This window comes from Scyliorhinus canicula, chromosome 13 (genome assembly GCF_902713615.1).
Source record: "Scyliorhinus canicula chromosome 13, sScyCan1.1, whole genome shotgun sequence".
In the NCBI taxonomy this organism is placed as follows: domain Eukaryota; kingdom Metazoa; phylum Chordata; class Chondrichthyes; order Carcharhiniformes; family Scyliorhinidae; genus Scyliorhinus; species Scyliorhinus canicula.
Window position 1 is genome coordinate 90,877,804 of NC_052158.1, and position 24,171 is coordinate 90,901,974.

Sequence of the window (24,171 nt, forward strand, 5' to 3'; positions counted from 1 at the left end):
ATTTCCCCCCGTGTTTCTATTCAAACCCATTCACATGCTGTGCATAAGATTTGCCATGAACTTTTGTTTTATGAATTAATTTTAAAAAAAATTATTTTACATTAAAAATGTTCCTTGATCTATTTAAGCATGGTAGCTTGAGTTTGATTAATACTGCTGAAAATTCGCTTGTCGCAATAAATAAGGATTTTAACCAGTATCCCATCCACCACCTGTGGGGTAACCAGATTTCAAACAATTGAAAAGGATTTGAAAAATCTATACTGAACCATTTGCTAGTTATATTGGTAACCAATTGTCAGGTACAAAGTAAATAAAAAAACATTTATATTCAACATTTTTTAGAACATGCTTATTTGTGTGCAGCTTAATGCATGGGGCCTTAACAAAATCCAGTCACCAGTTCCAATGTTTTTTTCCTTTGCAACAAGTAATGATTCTTTTAGCATTTATAAAAATGTTAATTTTTATTATATAATCCAAAGATCTTAATGGAATGAGTGAGAGTTGTGAGTCCAATTATTCAGCTTGGATGCTGAGTTAGTTTTACCTTTGCTAATTCTGGATGGATGGTGTCCTCAGAAGAGTCTATGACATCATTGAAGCTATCTGTCACTTCACCCTCTGTGGAATAACAAAGTCAAACAAATTTTATGTAATGTGCTGACTTGATAAATGTAGCAAGCTTCAACTTTTTCTTGTTTAATTATGCCAAACTTTGAGCACAATTCAGTGAATGAATTTAAAGAAACAGTGAATGACATGAAACTCTAACAGTCGGGTAAAGTATGCATTTAAAAGGCATCAACATCTGGAATATGATTGTGCGTACTTTTCCAGACCTACTCCATCTCAATTATCAAAGTAATACTTTAGATCACCTTAAAATGGTTTTCAAACATAAGAAAATAAGAACTTACTTGAATGTTGTTTCACATTGCACTGGAAAATTCATAGTTTTTGTAAAAACCTTTCACATTACAAATTTTTTTTAAGATATGTGGTTAAAAAGGAAATCATTGTTCATCATGATTTCATTCAGTCCTCCCTTTAGCTTATCAAATGGCATCAATTTACCCAAAGTTTCATCATGTTTGACGTCTGTAAGATCCACACTTTTTCGTTCCTGACTTGATCCTTCTGGATTGATCTGGAGGATTTTGTTCAGGATCGAAATCCAATCCTCCATGTCCTGTTCACTATCAGCTGCCAGCACAAAGTATGTCACACTGTTCATTTGCAATTCAAAGGCATGTCGACGAAGTTTACTGTTCTGAAAGATTCAAGAGACGAAGGCGGAGAGAAAGGATTTAGCAAATTGGCCATTTCGATCAAATAAATTGACAAGCGTAAAGTGACAAGGAAACACAAATAATTTGTGAAAGTCAATTCTGGAGATGATTGCTTGAATACCGGTCTGGATTGCACCCAAACACCCAATAAGAATCACCCCACCAAACCTGTCCAAAATGACACTGAGGCCACGATTCTCTGGAAAGGTTTCTAAATGTGGTAGCGAGTGGGAACTGCCGCGAGCTTCCTGGAGCATGGACTGGCGAGACAGACAATGCAAAACAATGTTAATCAGACCACTTAACGAGGGCTCACGGGCTTCACGCCGCAAATGAAGGCTTGTCAGCTGATTCACTGGGACCGCGCTCGCCAGCCCCCGGCTAACAAGGTCAAGAAGCACATAAACAGCACTTGCATTGCCAGCCCGACTCAGCTCACAGCCATGGCACCAAGGTGACCGACACAAGGTTTCTAGATGTGGTCAAGGCCAGAAGAGATCTCCTGTTCCCCCAAAGGTCCTGGAGGGTGAAACACAGGGCAGCCAGTGCTGCCTGGATTGAAGTATCAGCGGCTGTCAGCTCAGGAAGTGTGACCAGGAGGACTGACCTCCAGTGCTGCAAGAATGTCAACGACCTACACCGGGACGCAAGCGTGAGTTCACACCACCCCGCCGCCTGGAACCTACACACCCCCACGTGACCAGCCGCCCCAACTCTCTATTTTCCCCGAACCTACCCATCACCCTCCACTTCCTGCAACCTTCTTCCCTTCACCCCAATCCTCCCTTCCTCCCCCTCCCTTCACCACCCCCCCCAAAACTTCCTTCACACCACACACCCTCCCAACCAAAGTGAACCGCACAGTCGGCTAACAATGCCCTCTCTGTCTCCGCAGGAGAAAATGTCCCACAATCGTCAGGAGGGGGCCCAGACTGGCAGAGGGATGGCGGACATAAAAATCCTCATGACATTCGAGGAATGGTCCTGAAGGTTACGGGGGTGGCCAGGGACACAGCGATCACCAATGTGGAGGTCAGCACACGCCGCAGATGTGAGGATCCACCAGGCTCCACCAGGAAGACCTGTCAAACGTGAGCTGTTATTGCCATACAGACTGACCCATCCCTCCAACTGACCACGTCGTCATTCTCTCGCAGGGCCTCCAGCCGACAGCGACATCCCATCCAGAGTGGCCCCCTCCCCTGCCTCCCATGAGATCACGTCGGAGGAGGGTTCCGAGGATGCCACAATTGATGCGTCATGGTTGTCATTCCTAGCCTCCACCTGGGCTGAGACACGCACCTTGGTGGGCAATGTTAGTGCACAGGCTCAAGGCACAATCTGTTAAGCACAACGTAGTCACTGATGCACATCAGTCACTAGTTTGAATGTTTTTTTTCTTTGCAACAGGTATTGATACTTTTAGTACTCATCAGGTGGAGGCAGTAACACCAGGGTAACGCCAGGGGGGACAGCAGTCGGAGGTCTGCTGGATCCTAGACCCCAACTAGGTCCCAGCCAGATGCTGAGCATATGGAACATGCTATCGTAGAGCTGATGGCGATGTTGGAGAGGCCAGGGCATTCAGAGAGAGGTGTCAGCCACATTCAGTAGGTCCATAGCCGATTGGAGGAGTACCAGAGGCTAAAGGTGCAGGAGTTATCGCCGGCAATGCGTGGCACCGAAGGCAACACTACTAGGGTGGTGACTGCAGTGGAGAGCCTGGTGCACGGCGTCAGCAGCAATAGTGGAGATGTCCAAGGTGTGGCGCTGTCGGTCACGGCCATGGCTGAGGGTCTCAGCAGAATGTCTGACTCGCAGAGGGATGTGAGCCAGTACCAGGCTGACATTAATGAGATTCTGCAGATCATGTCCCGCTCTCAGCTGGGAATGGCCGAGGTGCTGTGGAGCTTGTCCCAGTCGCACGTGGGCATTGCCGAGGCTCTGCACTGCATGGTCCAATCACTGAGGAGCATCGCCAAGGGCATCAACACCATGGTGCAGACGTTGGGAGCCACCAGGGCTGGCAGAGCCAAATGATGCAAGGGCAACTGTGGCTGAATCCAGCTGCCCTTCCATCCCGAGTGGGGGGGAATGGATGCAGGGTAGAAACCTGGACCCATCCTATGGACTGGCGATGATGACCACCAGCTCCTCTGTGTTTCACCCCTCTAATGAGGCGGCGTCTCGCAGACAGCACCCGGGACAGGGCGCCACTGCTGTGCATGTGCCGCTATGTGCGCCAACACCCCCTGACCCCAGAGAGGATGCTGGCCAGTGGCATCAAGGCCACCGGACAAAGTAAGCAGATGGCTGCCTTGACCTTTGATGTGCATCCTGGGGAAACACTTGGACTAGTGGTAGAGCTAGGAAGGCTAAGCACTTTGAAGATTACCGAGAGGGCGCAGGGTGGGAGGTGTGGTTATATCGGAGGGAAGGAGTGGAGTGTGCATTGGGGGAGATGGGGAAGGGTGAGGATAGTTGGGCGGCACCTTCGGAATAGTGGGGCCGAGAAAGAGAAACATTAAACTACCGTCACCACAACCAGTATGACGCATCTGGCTCTTTGTTTCATTGTCCCGGCCGACCACTGATCCCATCCCCCCAAACATGGCCTCCCACCCGACACGCTTTGCCCACACACACACCCGACTGTGGATATGTGCCCGGGGCTGGGGCCCAGCCCCTGGATGGTCGAAGGCTGGCCGCTGCATCTGTGGGGGCAGCACGGTAGTATGGCAGTTAGCACAGCGCTTCACAGCTCGAGGGTCCCAGGTTCGATTCCCGGCTTGGGTCACTATCTGTGTGGAGTCTGCACATCCTCCCCGTGTGTGCGTGGGTTTACTCCAGGTGCTCTGGTTTCCTCCCACAGTCCAAAAATGTGCAGGTTAGGTGGATTGGCCATGATAAATTGCCCTTAGTATCCAAAAAGGTTGGGTTGGGTTACGGGGATAAAGGGGATAGGGTGGAGGCGTGGGGCTTAAGTAGGGTGCTCTTTCCAAGGGCCGGTGCAGACTCGATGGGCTGAATGGCCTCCTTCTGCACTGTAAATTCAATGAAATTTTATGAAAAATTGTGTCCATGCATCAAGGTATGTTTGGGATATTTGGGAATATAAGCCCCACATACTACATGGCCTGCCCACCCACAGGGATCCACTTGGGATTTGTGAAGTGCTCACTTAACCACGATTGCCAATTCCCATTATCAATAGCCTTCAGCTGCACGGCCAGAGGCCTCTGCGGTCAGTGGGAACAAAGAACAAAGAACAAAGAAAAGTAGAGCAAAGGAACAAGCCCTTCGGCCCTCCAAGCCTGTGCGATCATTATACCCTAACTTTAAAAAAAATGCCTTCTGCCCTTACTTGGTCCGTATCCCTCTGTTTCCTCCCTATTCCTGCATCCATCCAGATGCCTCCTAAATGTTGCTAATGTGTCTGCTTCCACCACATCCTCTGGCAGCACATTCCATCTCTGCATGGGCGTTGTGGGCAACCATTTGGCAAATAGGCAGGGACTAAGGTTGCCCCCAGAATGGAACACAGGGTCCAGAGGTTGGCATTGAGGACCTGCACATGGTCAATCCCTGTCCCATCAGCCCCCCCTCCCCCCAGAATCGAGACCCCAACCCCCAGGGTGGCCCACTCCCAACCAGGGCTGCAACTCTCCAGTTGCCTTCTCTTCCCGAGGTAGCAGTCGGACAGGGTCATTGAATATATTGAACACCGCAGCCCCCAACCCAGGGCAGCATGCTAAGTGCCCCCAGGCTCACTACATGTGAGGGAAGATTCTCAGCTCCCCGCAGCAGCCCATCCGTCAGGTTCACTATTTTCCAAAAGGAATACTAATTGGTGGCAGCGTTACCATTTGCTGGAGAGGCCATTGGACATGGGGGGCAGGATTCTCTCTGAGGCTAAGGGTTGATGCCATCGAAAATGCCATTGCGTTTCTCGATGGCATAAACATGGTCACAGGGGGCACTGTGGGTCTGCGCATACGCAGTGGGACCAGCGCCAATGCGCGCAAGCGCAATGGGACTGGCGCCAATGCGCGCTTGCACAGTGGCTCACTTCTCCATGCCGGCCACGATGCAACATGGCGTAGGGCTACAGGGGCCAGCACAGAACAGAAGAGGCCGCCAGCCTGAGAGGCCGGCCCACTGATCAGTGGGCCCCGATCGCGGGCCAGGCCATAGTGGAGGCCCCCCGCGGGGTCGGAATCCCCTCCCCCACTACCAGGCCGCCCCTGGATGGATCCACACCGAGGTCCCGCCAGGTAAGAGTAGGTGTGAACGGCGCCAGCAGGACTCAGCTTTTTTTGCTTGGCCGCTTGGCCCATCCCAGGCGGAGAATCGCCAGGGGGTGGCGTAGAGCAGCCCCCGACCAGCGCCACGCTGGTGCCAATGGCGCCAGTTCTCTGCTCTCCGGATTCGCCCGGCCTGGCCCCCCGGGGTGACAGAATCCCGCCCGGGATGACTCCCATTAATTGTATGGAAATAGGGGGCGGGATTCTCCCGTACCCGACGGGGTATCCTCCGCACCTTCATGGGCTAGGCTGGCGCCGGAGTGGTTTGCGTCCCGTCGGCTGGCGTGGAAGGCCTTTGGCGCCATGCCAGCCGGGGCCAAAGGGACTCCGCCGACTGGCCAATCCACCTAACTGCTGCAGACATCATCCCCACGTTTGCGCAGGGGGGGTTTACCTACGCGCCTGCCATTGCGGAGGCTGAATTAGCCGACGCATAGGAAAAGAGTGCCCCCATGGCAGAGGCCTGCCCGCAAATCGGTGGGCCCCATTCGCGGGCCGAGCCACCGTGGGGGCATCACCCAGGACCTCGGAGCCTGCCCACACCACCTGGTTCCGCCAGTAAGGGACCTAGCCTAATGTACGCCGGCGGGACTGGCAAAAAACCAGCGGGACTTCGGCCCATTGCGGGCCGGAGAATCGCCAGGGGGGCCGCTGTGAGCGGCCACCGACCGGCGCGGCGCGATTCCCGCCCCCGCCGAACTTCCGGTGCCAGAGAATTCGGTGGGGGGGGGGTTTCACACCGCCCCCCGTCGATTCTCCGATCTGGCGGGGGGCCGGAGAATCGCTGCGGGGGGGGGGGGGGGGGCTGTGAGCGGCCACCAACCGACGCGGCACGATTCCCAGCCCCCGCCGAATCTCTGGTGCCGGAGAATTCGGCGGACGACAGGGGCGGGTCATTCTCCCCTACCCGGTGAGGTGGGCCATACCTGCGCCAAGGAGTGGCATGAACCACGCCGGCGTCGGGCCGCCCGGAAGGTGCGGAATCCTCCGCACCTTCAGGGGCTAGACCGGCGCCAGCCAGTGCGGAAGGGCTTGGCGCTGCGCCAACTGCCGCCGAAGGGCCTCTGCTGGCTGGCACGAGTTGGCACATGCGCGGGAACACCAGCGTGTGCTGGCGCATCCCAGTGCATGCGCAGAGGTGTTCTCCACGCCGGCCATGACGGAGGTTGACGAAGGCCGATACTGGTGGGGTTACTGGGTTATGGGGATAGGGTGGAGGTGTTAACTTTGGGTAGGGTGCTCTTTCCAAGAGCCGGTGCAGACTCGATGGGCCGAATGGCCTCCTTCTGCACTGTGAATTTTATGAAAACAATTCTATGACTGCAGGAGCAGGCCGGTTGCAAAGCAAACGGTTTTGCGCCTGGTGTGGTTCTCGTTTGTGGCCTCTTCTGCTATTCACCATCCTCATTATGCTCTCGCTTGAGCACAACAATTCAGAGAATCGTGCCCTTGACCAGAATTCTCCAAGATTTGCAATGTATTTTTCCAGTCGGCGCTGCGCCTCCGCTCGTGGGTTTCCCGGTAGCATGGGGTGGTCTCAATGGGAAATCCCATTGACAAGCAGCGGGAAGAAAGAATCGCACCGCCAGCGAACGGCACAGCACCGAGAACCACGCGGTGGCAGCCTGGAGAATACCACCCTTAGTCATTTTGGGGGAGAATTGTGCCCAAGGTGTCTCCCATTTAAATACAAATAACAAGTGTTTTCTCTGATGGTCGTGAATCTTTGTAATTCTCTTCCCCAGATAGCAGTCGAGCTGGGTCATTGAATATATTTAAGGCAGAGATGGATAGATTCTTTGCTAACAAGGGAGTTAAAGGTTATTGCGGTAGGCAGAATGTGCAGTTGAGGCCACAATTAGGTCAACTATAATCTTACTGAATGACGAATCTCAAGGTGCCAAATTCCTATGTTTGTATGTTCATTTTCCTGACATTAACTTGCAATGCGATTAAATGCACCTAAATATAAACAGGCATTTGCAATATTTGTGTTACTTCTGGCAGAACATCTTTTAAGTGTTGCCAGGGCTGGGATGGCTCCAGCATGGTTTTTATGCTCTTGCCTCTTGGCATTCGACCCATATTTTTTTTTTAAAAATCAGTTGACTGGAATGATTTACTACAGTTCCAAGGGTAATCAACATGATAGTAACATTACAGGCTGGAGAATAAATCTTTAATGTTTAGATTCTTCCAACCTCTAACAAACATTTCATATCAGATTCTGTCTGCAGTTTCAATAGATTATAATTCGATATCAATCTAATGCACATTTACCTCTCTGCTGCAAAGTGAGTGCTCTTCAAATGTCAGCTAATGTGCCCATGACATGAAACACATGGCAGAATAAGCACTTACTGCAAGAGATGATCCATGTACTTAATGACATCGGGAAATGGACACATGAGGGGAAGGGCAAGAAACAAAGCTGTCAAACAGGTCTTCATTAATTGGATTTGATGATCCAGCCTAGAGCATATTCCTTTAAATAAAATTCCCTCCACACCACTATAGATAGTTATTCTTTTCTCAGTATATCTTGAGAGGTATGACAGTGAGGGGTTGCGGAAAAAGTATGTTCCTCAAATGACCAGAAACTACAGTCCAAACTGCAACACGGGTAAATAACAAACCAGTTTCCCGATGATTCAATGACCCAATATCAAAATCAGAGTTTCCATGGTTTCTCAGCCATTATAAAATGTTCCACTGTGGATTCAATTCTATTGGAAAGCAGATTAAGCTTGCTCAAATTCATTCAATTTCATGCCTTTAACAAATATCTCCAGATAACTCCATTTACTCGACCAAATTGCATCCAATTAAAAATCAGATTGATCCAAAACATAATTTTTCTAACTTTGCTTCCACTTCTGTCTTGCGTGCCAAGTGGTGTTGAATGCTAATCTGGATACATGAATGCTTGGTCTACTTTTTAAAATTGAAAATGACTTTGTAACGCAATACTTATTATCCCAGACTGATTCTACTCAGATTGCCTCATACACAATTTGAAACGTGCGCCATGAAGTGGCGGATTTAATTCTAACAGTGTCCGACGATGATTTTGTTTCCACCAGCTGTGCTATTTGTTTAAGATCACATTTAATACATCCAATAAATAGACTGAAAGTTACCCATGGTCATAGTGCCAATGTTAACAGGTCGGCAATGTCCAATCTGTCTTTTGCCTTCATCATACAACAACCTTGCAAATGGACAATCAGTGCCTTCAGATCTGAGTGCAATGCAGACAAAAATATTGCATTTCTTACACCTGACTCTCATTTTCTGCTCCACACTCAGTGCCATTCCTGTTCTTTGATGGAAGTGACTGCATGGAGTTTCATGACATCATTGGAAACGCTTCTCATCACTCTACATGGTCATAATTTCCTATCTTTTTGCAGTGTGTTGAATTCTCTGGAGCAGAGCGGAGAGGAACCAGGACTGCCAGAATGAAACGGGTGCAGGAAAGTGCAGGAGTAGCACAGACAGAAAGCAAAGGTGGCAACATGAACTCAAAAGGAGGGTGTGGTAACTTGAGACTACAAAGTAGGTAGTCGAGTGTGGTGTTTAAAAGGGACTTGTTTATATAAATAAATAACGAAGTTTAACAATCACAGTAACTCAGCAGAATAGTAGTAAAAGGAATAACTATGAAAACAGGAGCACCAGTAAAATAGGTCTTGCTTACAGGTCACTCTCTTGCAGACTGAAAAGCCCACCAAAGCCTGCAGATGCTCACAACACTCAACAGACGTTGTACTCAAAATGAGACTCTGTAATACTTCCCCCCCCCCCCCCCTTAAATTTCACTCCCACATCAGGGCAGAGATATAACAAAGGTGATGTCATAACTATACGAAAGTCTGTCAGGAACTCTGCAGTTACATAGAACATACAGTGCAGGAGGCCATTCGGCCCATCGAATCTGCACTGACCCACTTAAGCCCTCATTTCCACTCTATCCCCGTAACCCAATAAGCCCTCCTAATCTTTTTTGGTCACTAAGGGCAATTCAACATGGCCAATCCACCTAACTTACACATCTTTGGACTGTGGAAGGAAACGGGAGCACCCGGAGAAAACCCACCCAGACACGGAGAGAACGTGCAGACTCCGCACAGACAGTGATCCAGCAGGGAATCGAACGTGGGACCCTGCCCAGTGCGACAAGTTACGCTGCAACTTGTGCAATAGCACTGGTAAATCTTGTAACGATTGATCGAGAATCATTGCTGAAGAGGTCGATTGAGTATCTGAATATGAGCATTCCCCTTCCATTCCCCCAGCAGAGTCAAACGGCAAACCTGGAAATACAGGAAGCACTTCCTGGTGAACGGCTACTGCAGCATTCCTTCCGCCATGTTATCTGCAACAGTTGCTGAATCTGAAACTTTTCCTGGCTTTGAGTCATAATGTAAACGAATATGGTCTTGGTGTCTGTGAATAATTCTTCCGTGTTACAGTCTCACAACCCAAGATATTGGACCACTTTGGTTTAAAATGATTCCCAGTAAACACCTCTGGTTAATACCAAGGGCAGAATTCTCCGCTCCCGCAATAAATCGGGAAGGCCGTCGTGAACTTGGCCGAGTTTCACGACGGCCTCGGAGGCCGCTCCTCTCACCTTATTCACCCCCACCCGGGGGGCTAGGAGCACGCTCCGTAACTCTCGGCTGCCGGGCCTTACGCATGCGCGGCTGATGTCACGATGGCTGACGGCTCAAACCCGCGCATGCGCGGTTGCCGTCTTCCCCTCCGCTGCCCCGCAAGACGTGGCGGCTTGATCTTGCGGGGCGGCGGAGGGGAAAGAGTGCATCGCTTTGAGATGCCGGCCCGACGGTCGGTGGGCACCGATCGCGGGCCAGTCCCCTCCCGAGCACGGCCGTGGTGCTCACTCTCCTCTCCACCCCCCACAAGCTTCAAACGGCACTTTGGCACCCATGTTCACGACGGCAGCGACCAAATGTGGTTGCCGCCGTTGTGAACTGGTCGGGAATGGCAGGCCGCTCGGCCCATCCGGGCCGGAGATTCTTCCAAGCGGGGGGGTGGAAGAATCGCGGGGGGCACCAGGGGGGGCGTGTCGTTAGTCGCCCGGCCCTCCCGCGATTCTCCCACCCGGCGTGGGGAGTGGAGAATTCCGCCCCAAAGTTCTGAATGTAAACCTGATCATCCTGTTTGAATTAATCCTCTACCTGGTTTGAGCTGTTTGAATGATGCCTAGCTGATTGAGACTTGTACGAATTTCAATTTATTTGCTAAGCATTCGCCTTGCTCTTTGCACTCCAGCATTTCTTCGCTAAATGCCCCTTCTTGCTGCACCGGTGACAAACAGCATCCATAAATTTGCAATGATTCACATGTTGCGGCCCAACACACTTAAAATGCTCCACTGCTTTCACCATCTTGCTTGCAATCTCTTTCTTCATTTGATGCAGCATCCCTCCCTGGGCACCTACATTAGCCTTCAAAATATCTTTAGCATTACTGGCAGCCATTTCTATGCCCTGCAAAATTTCCAGAGCCTTCTGAAATGTCAGGGTGGCTTCACCCAATAACAGAGAGTGAATGCTGTCCTCGTTAATGCCGCAGACCAACCTATCTCTCGGCATATCTTTGAAAACTGCTTTGAATGTTCTGAAAGCTGTCATATTTCTGCCACTAACTTAGCTACCGATTGGCCAGCTTTTCGAAAATAGCTATGAAATTTGAATCTTTGAACATTCACCTAGTGGTTTGGGTTATGGTGATTTTGGACCAGAGCAACGGAATCTGCAAATGAACTCTCCCCTGTCTTCCGCGATATGGCCAGATTCCTCATCAACTTACAAGTCTTTGCCTCATACACACTTAGGTGAATCAAGTGTTGTTTTGTCTCATCTTCTACTCCATTTGCTAAAAATAAATGCTGCAAATTTCAGCCCAGTACTTCTTTCTCTCATTGAACTCACTGACTACCCCAAACATAGCCATGGAGCTAACTTGAAATTCCGTGGAATAAATCCACAATAAAAACTAGCTACTCACTAAATGAAACCTCATGTTGCCACACTGAGCCTCAAAACGTTTGTTATCTTTTCTTGTTTTCTCCTCGTCGCCAAAAAGATGTAGTAACTTGAGACCACAAAGTAGGCCATCAAATGATTGTTTAAAATAATTTCTTTATATGAATAACAAAGTTCAATAATAACAGTAACTCAGCAGAACAGTAGTAACAGGAATAACTGAAAACAGGAGCACCAGTAAAACAGGTCTTGTTTACAGGACACCATCATGCAGACTGAAAAGCCCACCAAAGCCTGCGCATGCTCACAACACTCCACAGATGCCAATAAAACAATTACTTAGGAGAAAGGCTTAGAAGAACACTCTGTACTCAAAATGACAGTCTGTAACAGAGGGAAAGAGGAATACTCCCATGCGTCACTAACAATCCTATGAATGATTTTAAAATCATTTCACCATCAGAGTTAGCAATAAAGCATAGCAATACATATCCATTGCTCCCTCAATTTGTCTATGAAAATTGAGGGACAATCCTGCTATTTTGCCACAAAGGCAGGGGGCATGATTTTATTAAAGGTGAGTAATGATTGACAAATTTAGTAATATTTCAAAGAATAGTTGAATTGTCAATGGTAGCTATGAGGATTTGCAGAAAGCATTCATTCACATGTCTTACTTTTGAAAAGAATTCAAGCCCGGCATATACTGCCAAGGAAAATGTAGCAGCTGGCATAGATGTTGGCTGATGGGATGCCAAAAAAAAGTGTTAGGTTAGATGCTTGGACTGAAGAAAGGTTGGAAATAATGCAGCATATGGGTCAACGCTGGGCCTACATTTAAATTCAGCAGATGTAGATGATTTGGACCTGGTTACAAGAAATGTAGTTCCAAATTTGCTGTCAACACAAAAGTGAGTGATTTGGCGAACGGCAAGAAAGACTGTAAAAAGATTTTGGGACAACATGCGTGTCAGCAGAATAGGTAAACGGACAACAGAGTGATTGAACTTTGGAAAGTGTGGGTAGCATATTTTGTGAGAAAAATAAGGAGCAAGACTATATATTTAGAGAAAGACACTGAAGGGTGTAGATAAACTGGAACACCTAAGGGTTCAAAAACATGGGGCTAATATGTAGGCTGGCTGAACAAGCTGTGACAAACTGAACATGCAAAAGGCCACAATGGAAAAAAAAACACTAAGTGTACCACACATTTACTCCAATTCGATAAGCAGATTTGCCGACCGCTCTCACTAAAACCACACTGCAGAGGTGAGATCAATGCTGCTTTAGACAATACTTTCCACTTCCTACGGGAAATTGATTTTTTAAAAAACATTTTCATTTCTGCCTTTGTGTGTTGAGAAGAATCCAGAAGTGAAACAATTCCATTTGGACAGTATGCCACAATACAGAATCTCATCCTATATATAACATTTTTAAGTATGAACTAAAGCTTCATTTTATACAACAGCGAATGGTGTTTTAAAGTTGCAACAAAGAAAGCAAAAAAGCCAAGTATTACTTGTCATCCTTAATTGTAACTTTCACCAGATGTAGAATGAGAAGAAAACGACTTTCTTCAATTTGTTCCAGTATAATATCATAGCTTTTGAGTCAGATTTTCATATCAGAGGCCGGAATCAAGAGATGGGACTAATCTTGCCATTGTCATCCAGGTTCTATCTTGAGACTGAAGGCAGGCAGGATCTTCTAAACAGCCAAGCCCTAAGTGGCCTGGTGCTTCAGAGACAATTGGTGGCTCATATGTACATTGAACCGTCTGACCACCCCTCCACTTCAAACCCCTGATCCACCACCTCACGCAATATTCACTTTATGAACAGAACTCAAGTCCTATTTTAGCAATTGGAAGTTGTTGAATAGCCCATTAAACTTTGAGTCATCAAAATGACTGCTCAAACCAGCTTTGTAAAAATGTCAAGCACCGCAAAATGATAGGCCGGCATGGTGGCACAGTGGTTAGCACTACTGTCTCACGGCACCAAGGGCCTGGGTTTGATCCTGAACCCGGGTCACTGCCCGTGTAGGGTTTGCACATACTTCCCGTGTCTGTGTGGGTCTCACCCCCACAACCCAAAGATGTACAGGGTAGGTGGATTGGCCATGCTAAACTGCCCCTTAATTGGAAAAAAATTTAAAAAGGGAAAAAAGCACTGTCAAATGATTATGCAGTTGGATTGCAACCAAGCACCCATAAAATTCTGAGTCAACAATGAGACTTTAGTCTAGTCATTTGTTTAAATAGCAGTTCTGGGAAATGCTATCATATTAGGCTACCCTTTCAATAGTGCAAAATTTAGTCTTCCTTCTTATCTATTAGATTAATCATTTTTCTAACTCAGGTTAAGACTTTTTTACATTTACCAGGTTGATTTTTTAATTGACAGGTTATCAGCTGGCACCAGTGACAATTTGTTCAAGGGTAGTTACATCTTATAACGGTAGAACTATGATACTCACCTTACTGAACACAGAAACAGCTCTTGATGCAGGACTGAATGATGAACTGTAAAGGAGGCATAAACCATTCACTTACCTTGTAAACGCCGCCCATCTCCATGCAGCTGGTCTAAAACAAACAGCTGCTAAAGTCCAGTGACCTCCATGAAAATTTGGAAAAACTTAGCTGGGACATGCTCTCAATGAGCCCACAATGTTGTTGGCTGTCTCATTAATAGGATTGACCCTGTCTGATTAGGCGATAAACATTGGCCCTTGTCTCTGGGTATCAAATGCACTAATTTTTCCACAACCTTGATGTAAGGAATCCAATGCACTTGATATTGGACCAGAAGGAAGTTTATCTCCAAACTACTCAGTGCATGAGCAACATTGTCTATGATATTGCTGCATTGTCAAGAACAACACAAAAATCAGAACAGACTGGATCCCAGTGAAAGTTTCCCCACAGTAAATGGAGTATTTTACTGAAATAAAACAACCCAGTTTTAAACACCACATTTTGCCAATGGGACTGAAATGACAGAGTGGTAAATAGAGTGCGCTTCATCAAACAACTGCACCATCAGAGTCTTCTTTATCACTTTGTAGTTGATTTCAAGTGGCATTGTAGATGGATAGTCAAGACCAATATGAATTTTTCAGCCCAAGAAAAGAGATCAAGAAATTAATAAGAGAGGGCAGGAGTAAAGGGGGAGCCATAGAAATCAAACAGAGTAGGGACAGTGATGTGGAAATGGTACACAAGGATCAGTAGTGGGCCAAAGTAGCATGGAGGGTGTAGAAGAAATGGAATTAGGATCAGCTAGACGAGAGAGATGGGGCACAAAATAGCCAAGCACTGGGGAAGTACAGGTGGGATTCTCTGTTTGAGAGACTGAGTGCTCCTGCTAGGGGAGAATCGGGACTGTGTCCTGCTGGCACTGAGGTGGTAATCACATTCCTTTGCTATGGTAAATTATTTATAGCGGTGAACACCGGTTTCCCTGCATGTACTGGTCTCGGGCCACCATTGTGAATGGGAGCTTCGATCCCTGCAGCCAGAGACATCTCCCTCCCCTCCACAATGCAAATGTTGACGACCCCCACTGACAAAGGGAGCATCCCCAACTCCTCACCAAGGCAGGGTATCCTCTCCCCCACCACAGGAATAGCAGTTCACCCCGCCAGACCAGGCATGCATGAGGGTGATTCAACACCCCCACCTGACCCCAACTCCCCCAGGCTCCCCCTTCATGCCTATCCCATTGGCACTGCCCCCTGGAAACCTGGCAGTGACACCCTAGACTGGACCCCGAGGGTGGTCAAGAAAGTTAGCCCATTCCTCATGTGCCCCCCTGCTGCTGCCAGGCAGCAGGCAGAGGATCCCCCAAGAGTTCTGGAGGTTTGGAAGGCTCAGGTTGTGGGTAAGGGGTTGACCCCAGGACCCATCCCCGGGAAGGCGGTTCCAAGTCTGGAGTTCGCCTTCCAGCCTTGGGAAACTTGAAGATCACTCTTGGAATAGTATTCTCATGCAACCCTCTGCCAAAATCGTCACCCTCGTCTGACCTGTTAAAACTTTGAAGTAGCCTTCTGATTCTGAACTGCTCTGCCTGTCAACTGATGAGTAGGTCAGCTCCCTCAGCCCTATGTTTTAAAAACTGATGCTTTTTGAAGTGTTTGAGCCTTCCTAGAAAGCCCATAACACTTGGAAATCCTTGAAATCCCCTGAGATCCATTGAAATGCTCATCATTCATTCACTTTCACAGTGTAGTACCTTTAACCAGCCTTTGATTGACAGTTTAATGGTTTAAACACAGCAAGCAGGAGGTTTGTTAATTTATATTTTCCTTCAAGCTTGAATGCATCTGAGGCACCCATATTGATCCTAAACACAATGTTTAAGCAACCTTGTTCTGATTGACAGTTAAGTGCTTTCTGCAGCCAGGCAATGGCAGAGGGCACATAACCTCCTTGATCCCCATCGGGGTCCAGTGGGTCAGGAGGGCTCTTGTAAATACTTGGACCAAAGCCCGCCAGTGGAGTTCCCGCTCTGGGGGTCAGAGCATAAGAGAGAGGTGGAGTTTCGGGCTTCCAGCCCAAATGCATTTGAACTATTTACATGTTCTTGCTTGGCTCTGGTCTGTGGAGTAGAAGTGGAGACTGGGATGGGTCTGCCGTCAAGCGTTGATCCCATTTTTTTGCCAACGCAGGAGTCTACGCCTGATTGGGATTCCCAAATTTAGCGGTGGTGTGCTGAGACTCCCACCCACAATCACTGGTGTCAGGGGAGGTGTGGACGGAACATTTGTTCTTAATGGTTTTAGTATTTGTGGGGACAGGTTACAATATGTTCATGTGAACATTTACGATAGGTGTACTATTGACAAGAAAATGTGATCTAGATGTTATGGGAAATTAACAGAATGGCCAGGGTGTTACTGAAGAGTCGGTGAAGAGCACATCAATAATTGGCCACTTGAGGGCCTCAATTTGGGTGGGCAAGGGCAGGTTGGCTGGTCTAGGCCTCACCTCTCCTAGCGTAAAATTCCAAAGAGGTTGGTGAGGGCGGGAACTGAGGAAGATGCAGTATCCACTCCCTGTCTCACTGTGAGATTGAGCAGCATTACATTTATGCTTAGCTGGGGGTGGGGTTGTAATATTTTTAAGTATATAGGAATGAGTATTTCTTTAGGGTCAGTGGATGGTATATGACTCTGGAGTCTGGCAAATAAAAAGATGAACATGACTCAAGGTTGAATTTACACAATCGTGCAATTATATTAATTTCCTATTGAGTAGTATTCAGATAGTTTGTGTGGTGTGGTTTAGTTTTTCACTTTGGTTGAAAATTTCATGGCACCATTTGGTGTACAGTTACATTAAGCAGTGATTGCCTGAAATTGCTTTCAGCTCATTCATATGCTTAGCTTCTTCATTTGTTTCCTTGTGCAAAGATCTTGTAGAAGCGTCACTTATGCAAATGAAGTTCTTGCCCCGTGAGAAGTGACATTAAGTCTCAATGTTTTTTTAATGTTGCGACTGCAATGTCTTAGATATATAATAGATTAATTTGAAAAGATAAGAATTGAAAGAGATCAGGAGGTGTTTTTGTCCTTAATGGTTTTAGTATTTGTGCAATGGGTTACAATATGCTCATGTGAATATTTACGATAGGTGTACTATTGACCTGAGGATGTGACTTTCTGACTGTTCTGTTACCATAGAATGTAATCACTTGGGGGGGGGGGGGGGGGGGGGGGGGGGGGGGGGGGGGCAAGGGATGAACGTTTGTCTTTTGTCAATATGACTCTAGTTACTGAGGTGGGAGACACAAGAGATCCGCAGACTAAGCCAATGAAAAAGGGCAATTGGACTACATCCAAATAAGGGAAGATGAATAATGAAAAGTGGGGATAAAAGTTGGCAAATTGTAACCTTTGTTGGCTCAGCATTACCATGGCTTCTGGGGTATGACTCTTCTGGACACGATTTAACGTCACTTCGTAGATAGAGAATATCATCTCCTGTGCTGGCAACAATCAAGAATTCCTAGCAAGGTGGCCTAGTGGTTAGCACAACCGCCTCACGGCGCTGAGGTCCTAGGTTCGATCCCGGCTCTGGGTCACTGTCCGTGTGGAGTTTGCACATTCTCCCCATGTCTGCGTGGGTTTCACCCCCACAACCCAAAAATATGCAGTGTAGGTGGATTGGCCACGTTAAAAATTGCCCCTTAATTGGAAAAAATAATTGGGTAATCTAAATTTATTTAAAAAAAAAGAATTCCTAGGAACTCAAGAGATGAGAGGCTTCCGTGTTGTCTTTGCTGCTTTATATCAAGTATATGCAAAACCTTGCTCAATAAATTCTACTTGATTCATAAATATTAATAAATATGGGCGGCACGATAGCACAGTGGTTAGCACTGTTGCTTGACAGCACCAGGGTGTGGGTTCGATTCCCGGCTTGGGTCACTGTCTGTCCGGAGTCTGCATGTCGTTCTCCCTGTGTCTGCGCGGGTTTCCTCCGGGTGCCCCAGTTTCCTCCCACAAGTCCCGAAAGACATGCTTGTTAGGTGAATTGGACATTCTGAATTCTCCCTCTGTGTACCCGTACAGGTGCAAGAATGTGACGACTAGGGGCTTCTCATAGTAACTTCATTGCAGTGTTAATATAAGCCTACCTGTGGCAATAAAGATTATTAATTATTATTAAATATTTGTTATTCATACCTTGTCAGGTCAAGCATAACTGAGGACCCTAGCGTTCGAAATTAAGAATTCAAAAAGTAAAAATTTTAATTAGAAGGGCTTTATACCTTAAAAGCCTCAAATCTTACACAGGCATGAGATCTTTGATTTAACACAAGTTGACCATGGGCTCTTACCTGAAGGACACCTGTACAAGAATCTAGAAAAATACAACCCTTAGGTTCTTTGGAGATTTTTTCATCCTTGTAGAAGTTCATAATGTAAGAGTTATCTGATAACTGTGTTAGCTGGAAGTATCGCCTCTTAAAGGACTGCAAAGAGAAAAGAATGTTAATATTGCAGCCATATAAATAGTCTAAATCAAAGTAACATCATTAAATGAACATGGTCTAGTTAGAAACACAGAAAAATCTGCACCTGAGGAGGGAGAAACAGTTTACAGACAGCTTTCCCATTCACATGAGACACTGATATCAGGGTCCAAACGCCACACTGCATTGAAAATAGTTATCCAATATTGATTTTGCTCTGATTGGTCAATGAGAGGTCACACTCCCCATCCAATTGAGGATGATGGGTGGGTTATCGAAGATAGAGGTTTCAAAGACTGAAGGAGCTGCAGCCTGCTTTTGCTGATAAGGGAGAGAGAGAGGGTGACTCCATCTTGAGGCCTACTATCAACGTTTAAAACAAATGTGAAATTCAAAATGGTCTTCTGGACCATCACTGTGGAGGGGAAATCCTTTCTCAGGGCAGCCTATAGTTGCATCTAAAGCCATGGTCTGGAAGTAGGTCTCAAAGCCTTCTTAGACCACAGCTCTTAGTTGGCCATGGGGAGGCTGTCTTCAGTAATTAGTCTGTTCCTGTTGCCACAGGGGGCCCCTAGGCGAAATAGAAATTTCGAGTCAGCTTCTAATTCATGCCCTTAATTGATCTTTTAATCAGCTTAACCACAAGTCCAACCTGGCCTTCTTGAAATGACTTGGGGCTGAGGTAGTGCCGGTAGAGTGGTCACTGGCTTTCAGTTGCTGGGGCTCGTGGTTAAGCTGATTGAAAGGCCACTTAAGGCAATGGATCAGAAGCTGACTAAAATGTTCCAGCTGGCATATATTGGGAGCACAGAGGCTACTGGAGATGGCCTCCGAGGGACAGATCACAGGCTATGATGCAGGAACGTTTCCAGGATCCTTTCCTGACTTGGGGGCAAAGTGGTCACTCAATCTGTGTTTGGTGTTGCTAATATTGAGGAGACCACATCGTGAACAGCAAACATAGTACACTAAATTTGAAAGAAGTACAAGTAATTATTTTTTTCGCCTGGAAGGTATGTTTGAACCTTGGGCAATTTGAAGGAACGAAGGAAAGAGGGCAGATGTTGCATTTCCTGCACTTATGAGAGAATTGGACTATTGAAAGGAGAGGGATATTGGGGGTGAATGATGAGTGGAACAGGGTGTCAAGGAAAAATGATCCCGTTGAAATGCTGAAAGAGGAGGGGAATGTGTGCTTGGGAAAAAAGGAGCGTTATATTGGAAGTGTTGATACGGAAGTTGTCGTCATCAGAACAGATGGACCGGAGAAACTGGGAGTGTGAAATAGAGACCTTATACGAAGCTGGGTGGAAGAAAGTTAGTCAGGTTAACTGTGGGATTTGTGGACTTATCGCAATAGTGGTCCACAGCCTTACCCTAGAAACGGTTGATGAAATTTGTTTGTGTATGCAAAAGCAGTAAATGGCACCGATGCAGTCATCAATGGGACAAAAGGCATGAAAAGGGGACCCAATTTGGAGCACAAAGAATGTTCCACATATCCCATAAAAAGGCAGGCATCACTCGGACCCACCAGGGTTCCTATAGCAACAGCTTTTAATTAGAGGGAATGAGCGGAGTCAAAAGGAGAAGTTGTTCAATGTGGGAACAATTTCAGCCACCAGGGAGAGTGCTGGTAGATGAGTACCAGTTGAGCTTCTATTCACAAAAGAAGCAGAAGCCCTCAGGCCATGCTGGTGGGGGACTGAGGTGTCGAGGGATTGGATGTCCATTGTGAAATGGAGATGGTTAGGGGCAAGAAACCATGGAAGTGACACAGGGCATCGTAAAATTCATTGTTATTGGTGGGAAGGAACTGGACATGTGGAGGAAGAAAAAAAACAGGATTGGAGGACTGAGGTTTGAGGCCATGAAGGAAAGATCTCCAGCAAAACTAGGCCAGTGATAGTCTAGGAAAAAAATTGCATAATTTTCAATGGAGAGGTTATGGTCCAGGGGATTTACATTAGAGGAATTGAGAAGCAAAGAGATCATGATAGAAGTTTATAAATTTGCAGACAGATAAAATTTGCAAAAATACTAAAGATCAAAAATGAACTAATATTGAACTCCTTAACCTTTTCAGTAATGTTTGCAAACTAATGCTGTTGAATACAATGTTTATTCAGTTCCCTTGTGTGCTTAATATTTGGAACAGTTCTACATTGTAAATTTTTAAACAAACCCTGCTATATTAATTAAATCAGTTCAGGAAAGAATAACTTACTTGAACAATAATGCTGTTATTCACAGTGCTATTAAAATTCCCTTTGTGAAGCCAGCCAGACTTGTAAACTCCCATTCCTCCTCCACCACCACCCCCTCCTTTTGAAGAGGATAGAGATGTAGTGTCCTATAAATCATAAAAATAGGAATACATTGGTGTTTCAATTCTGTCCTCATTACATTTCTAATCTTCTCTCCCAAACAAGTTACAGCAATAGTTAGGTATCTTGCTTTCACACAGTTTGAAGGCATTGCAAGTGAGACACAAGCATCAGGACCATTTAATGTTAACATACTCGAGGAACACTTATTATGCAGTGATCCCCTGAAACAGAATTGTGTGACAATTATGTACGTATCTACTTATGACATGAGCAGAGGTCATTTCAAGAACAAAATACCTTCAATTTATAGAAATAACATTTGAAAATAATTTGAAGCAGCACTGTTCTTCATTAGCAAACTTGACAAATGTAATTCTTCATAATATACTTTAAAAATACTCTGGGAGTATTTTTGCCCTGCATCTAAATGAAAAAAATACATAACATTGACTTTCCCATTGTGAAAGGTTGTACAGGGAGATATGCAGCACTTCATAGACCATGCTCCTAATGTTCTCTGCAGTGAATTTCACCATAAGGAGGCAGAGAGGAAAGACCAGGCATTGCCCATAACAGGGCTGATCTTGTTACATGACATTTAGCAGTCAGGGGGTTAGCTCACCCACCTGTCTGCTCAATGTCGCCCAAAAATGCTAATTGACTTAAGGGGCAGGGTTCTCTCAGCCTGGGGCCAGGCCAGAGAATCCACGCAACCGGCCCGAATCGCACTACGCCGCTGCTCTACGCGGGCCCCCCTGCCGATTCTCGGTCCAGAATGGCCGAGCGGCAGCAGCAAAACACCCGAGTCCCGCCGGCGCCATTCTAATCTGCTCTCAGCCGGCGGGACCTTGCCGCGGAAGGGTCCGGGGGCGGCCTGGGGGGGGGGGGAGGCGGAATCGATCCTGGGGGGGCCTCCGTTGTGGCCTGGCCCACGATCGGGGCCCACCAATCGGCGGGCCGGCCTCTCGGGCTGGTGGTCTCCTTTCTTCCGCGCTAGCCCCTTTAGCCCCACGCCATGTTGCGTCGGGGCCGGCGCGGAGAAGGAAGCCACTGTGCATGCACGCCTTGGTGCCGGTGCTACTGCGCATGCGCGGACCCCACGGTGACCAGTTGACACCGGGATCAGCAACTGGAGCGGCATGGGCTGCTCCAGTGCCGTGCTGGCACTCTAGGGGCCAGAATTGCTGATCCTGAGGCCATGTTGACGCCGTCGAGAAATGCGACGGCGTTTCCGACGGCATCAACACTTAGCCTCGGGATCAGAGAATCCTGTCCACGGTGCCTAAAGGGAAAGAGAATGTCACACAACTTAAAAATGCGACCAAACAAATAATTGCATGTCAGCATGTGCTCTAACTTGTAAGAAATAAAATTGCTGCTCATCTCTTTCAATCCACTAAAGATTGCACATGGATGACACATTCCGGAAGTACATTTTTAAGCTGAAATAACAGAAATCCCACTGACTATGAATGACGTAAATTTTCATAGACAAGTAGCAATGCTTTCTTTTGTTCTATCCCAACGTGGGGCTGCTATTTAAATTTTAACTGTCGCTAATTATGATGCAACTGCAGGCTGAAATTTATTTTTAGATTTGGTATTCTATTTGGTGAATCTGCAGTCACAGAAGTGGGAAGCAAACAACATAACTGTTAAATTACAAGGTTGGCAGTGAATATTCTATCAAACGTAAAAATAAGACCAGAGGATCCATAAACCATTACAATTTACAATATTGAACAATATTTCACGGTCTCTTCACATACACCTACCTCATCTTTTTCAATATCATCATGATCAATCTCGAATGTGTGTGAAGGCAGTTTATCTGGTCTAAACTGTTTTCTGCAAAAGGAACACATTTCTAGTTATCTTAATGAAAAACAGTTTTGCTTTTCTCAAATTATATTTTTATTTTTGCACCCTCACCCATCTCTATTTAATGGTGCACTGATTTTTTTTAAGGCACATGTTGCCATACCAACTATTGACAATTATGCATAATTTTTGAGATAAAAATAATATGGTTTCTGCACAATTTGACTCAGGGGAGTCAGTTAATGAGCCTGGAAGAGGATTGAGCTTCCACTCTTTCTCCACTGCTTACACTATCTGGCACTCAGGCCCTCAGACTAATTGATAAAAGAAGGCCCCAGGCAGAGCCTGGTCAGATCTATCCTCCCAGTAGGAACTGCACTGGTAGTGAGGTACAGGAATAATGTGTATAATATATAAATTAATCTAGTTACATTTATGACGGTTTTGTTTGACGTTATTACATTGCAATAAACACTGATATGACAGAAATCTAAAGCAAAAGACATCACTTCTTTTAAAGAAGACTTACCGAGGTAACTGTTTAAGATCCCCTGAATATTCTTCATATTTGTAGTTCACTGTATTCCAGTTGGAATTGTAATACTTACAGGCCTAAGAAAGTGAGACAAAAGTTAGCAAAACAAGACCATTTCCAACTTGCATCACCAGAATTTTAGTCCAAATAACAGGTTAATTCAAGGGTTAAATACTGCACATGCTAGAAATCAGAAAAACAGGAAAAAAATGTTGGAACTACTCAGCATGTCTGAAAACATTCAAGTAGAGAAAATCAGTGTTAAACGTTTCAGGTCAAAGACCATCCATGAGCGGTCTGAAAAAGGTCATTGACCTGAGCGGTTAACTATCCTTTCCTCTCCACAGATTTGCCTGACTTGCCAAGTCATTTCCTGTTTTTACGACCAAGTTTAATGATTCTCATGGTGGGCGGCACAGTGATCCCAGCGCCAGGGACCCAGGTTCAATTCCGGCCTTGGGTGACTGTGTGGAATTCGCCCTATGTCTGCATGGGTTCTGCCCACAGTCTAAATATGTGCATGTTAGGTGGATTGGCCTTGCTAAATTGCCCCTTAGCGTCCAAGAAATATGTGTAGATTAGGTTAAGGGATTATTGGGTTAGGGCTGGGGAGGAGTGGGCTTGGGTGGAGTTCTTTTTCAGAGGGTCAGTTCAGACTCGATGGGCTGAATGGCCTTCTTCTGCACCGTTGGGATTCTATGATTTCTCATTAGTAAAGCAACTTGTGGTAAGGAAGAGATACCTTGTGAACTGCTTAACACCACAGGAGTTTAACCCTCACGTAACATTAATGAAGTTTCTGCATTTGCACATGAGTTACAAGTCAACTCACCACAGAAAATTAGGGCTGATAATTAACTGTGCAAATACCTTTGGAATGAGGAGAAAT

General features: G+C 46.4%; 1 protein-coding gene across 9 annotated transcripts in view; it reads right to left on the reverse strand.

Moving 5' to 3' along the window:
* dock10 (dedicator of cytokinesis 10) overlaps nucleotides 1–24,171 on the reverse strand; it is a 409,277-nt gene that overhangs the window by 163,836 nt on the left and 221,270 nt on the right. For 8 of the 9 annotated variants that reach the window (XM_038815256.1, XM_038815259.1, XM_038815258.1 and 5 more), the window contains exons 4-9: nucleotides 23,277–23,359; nucleotides 22,702–22,774; nucleotides 20,824–20,949; nucleotides 18,462–18,596; nucleotides 1,078–1,273; nucleotides 551–624 (exon numbers count right to left, since the gene is read on the reverse strand). In XM_038815256.1, coding sequence (XP_038671184.1) covers nucleotides 551–624; nucleotides 1,078–1,273; nucleotides 18,462–18,596; nucleotides 20,824–20,949; nucleotides 22,702–22,774; nucleotides 23,277–23,359 — 687 coding nt within the window. Of the gene's footprint in view, nucleotides 1–550; nucleotides 625–1,077; nucleotides 1,278–18,461; nucleotides 18,597–20,823; nucleotides 20,950–22,701; nucleotides 22,775–23,276; nucleotides 23,360–24,171 lie in introns of those variants that run through there. The other variant, XM_038815260.1, reaches the window with a different exon arrangement.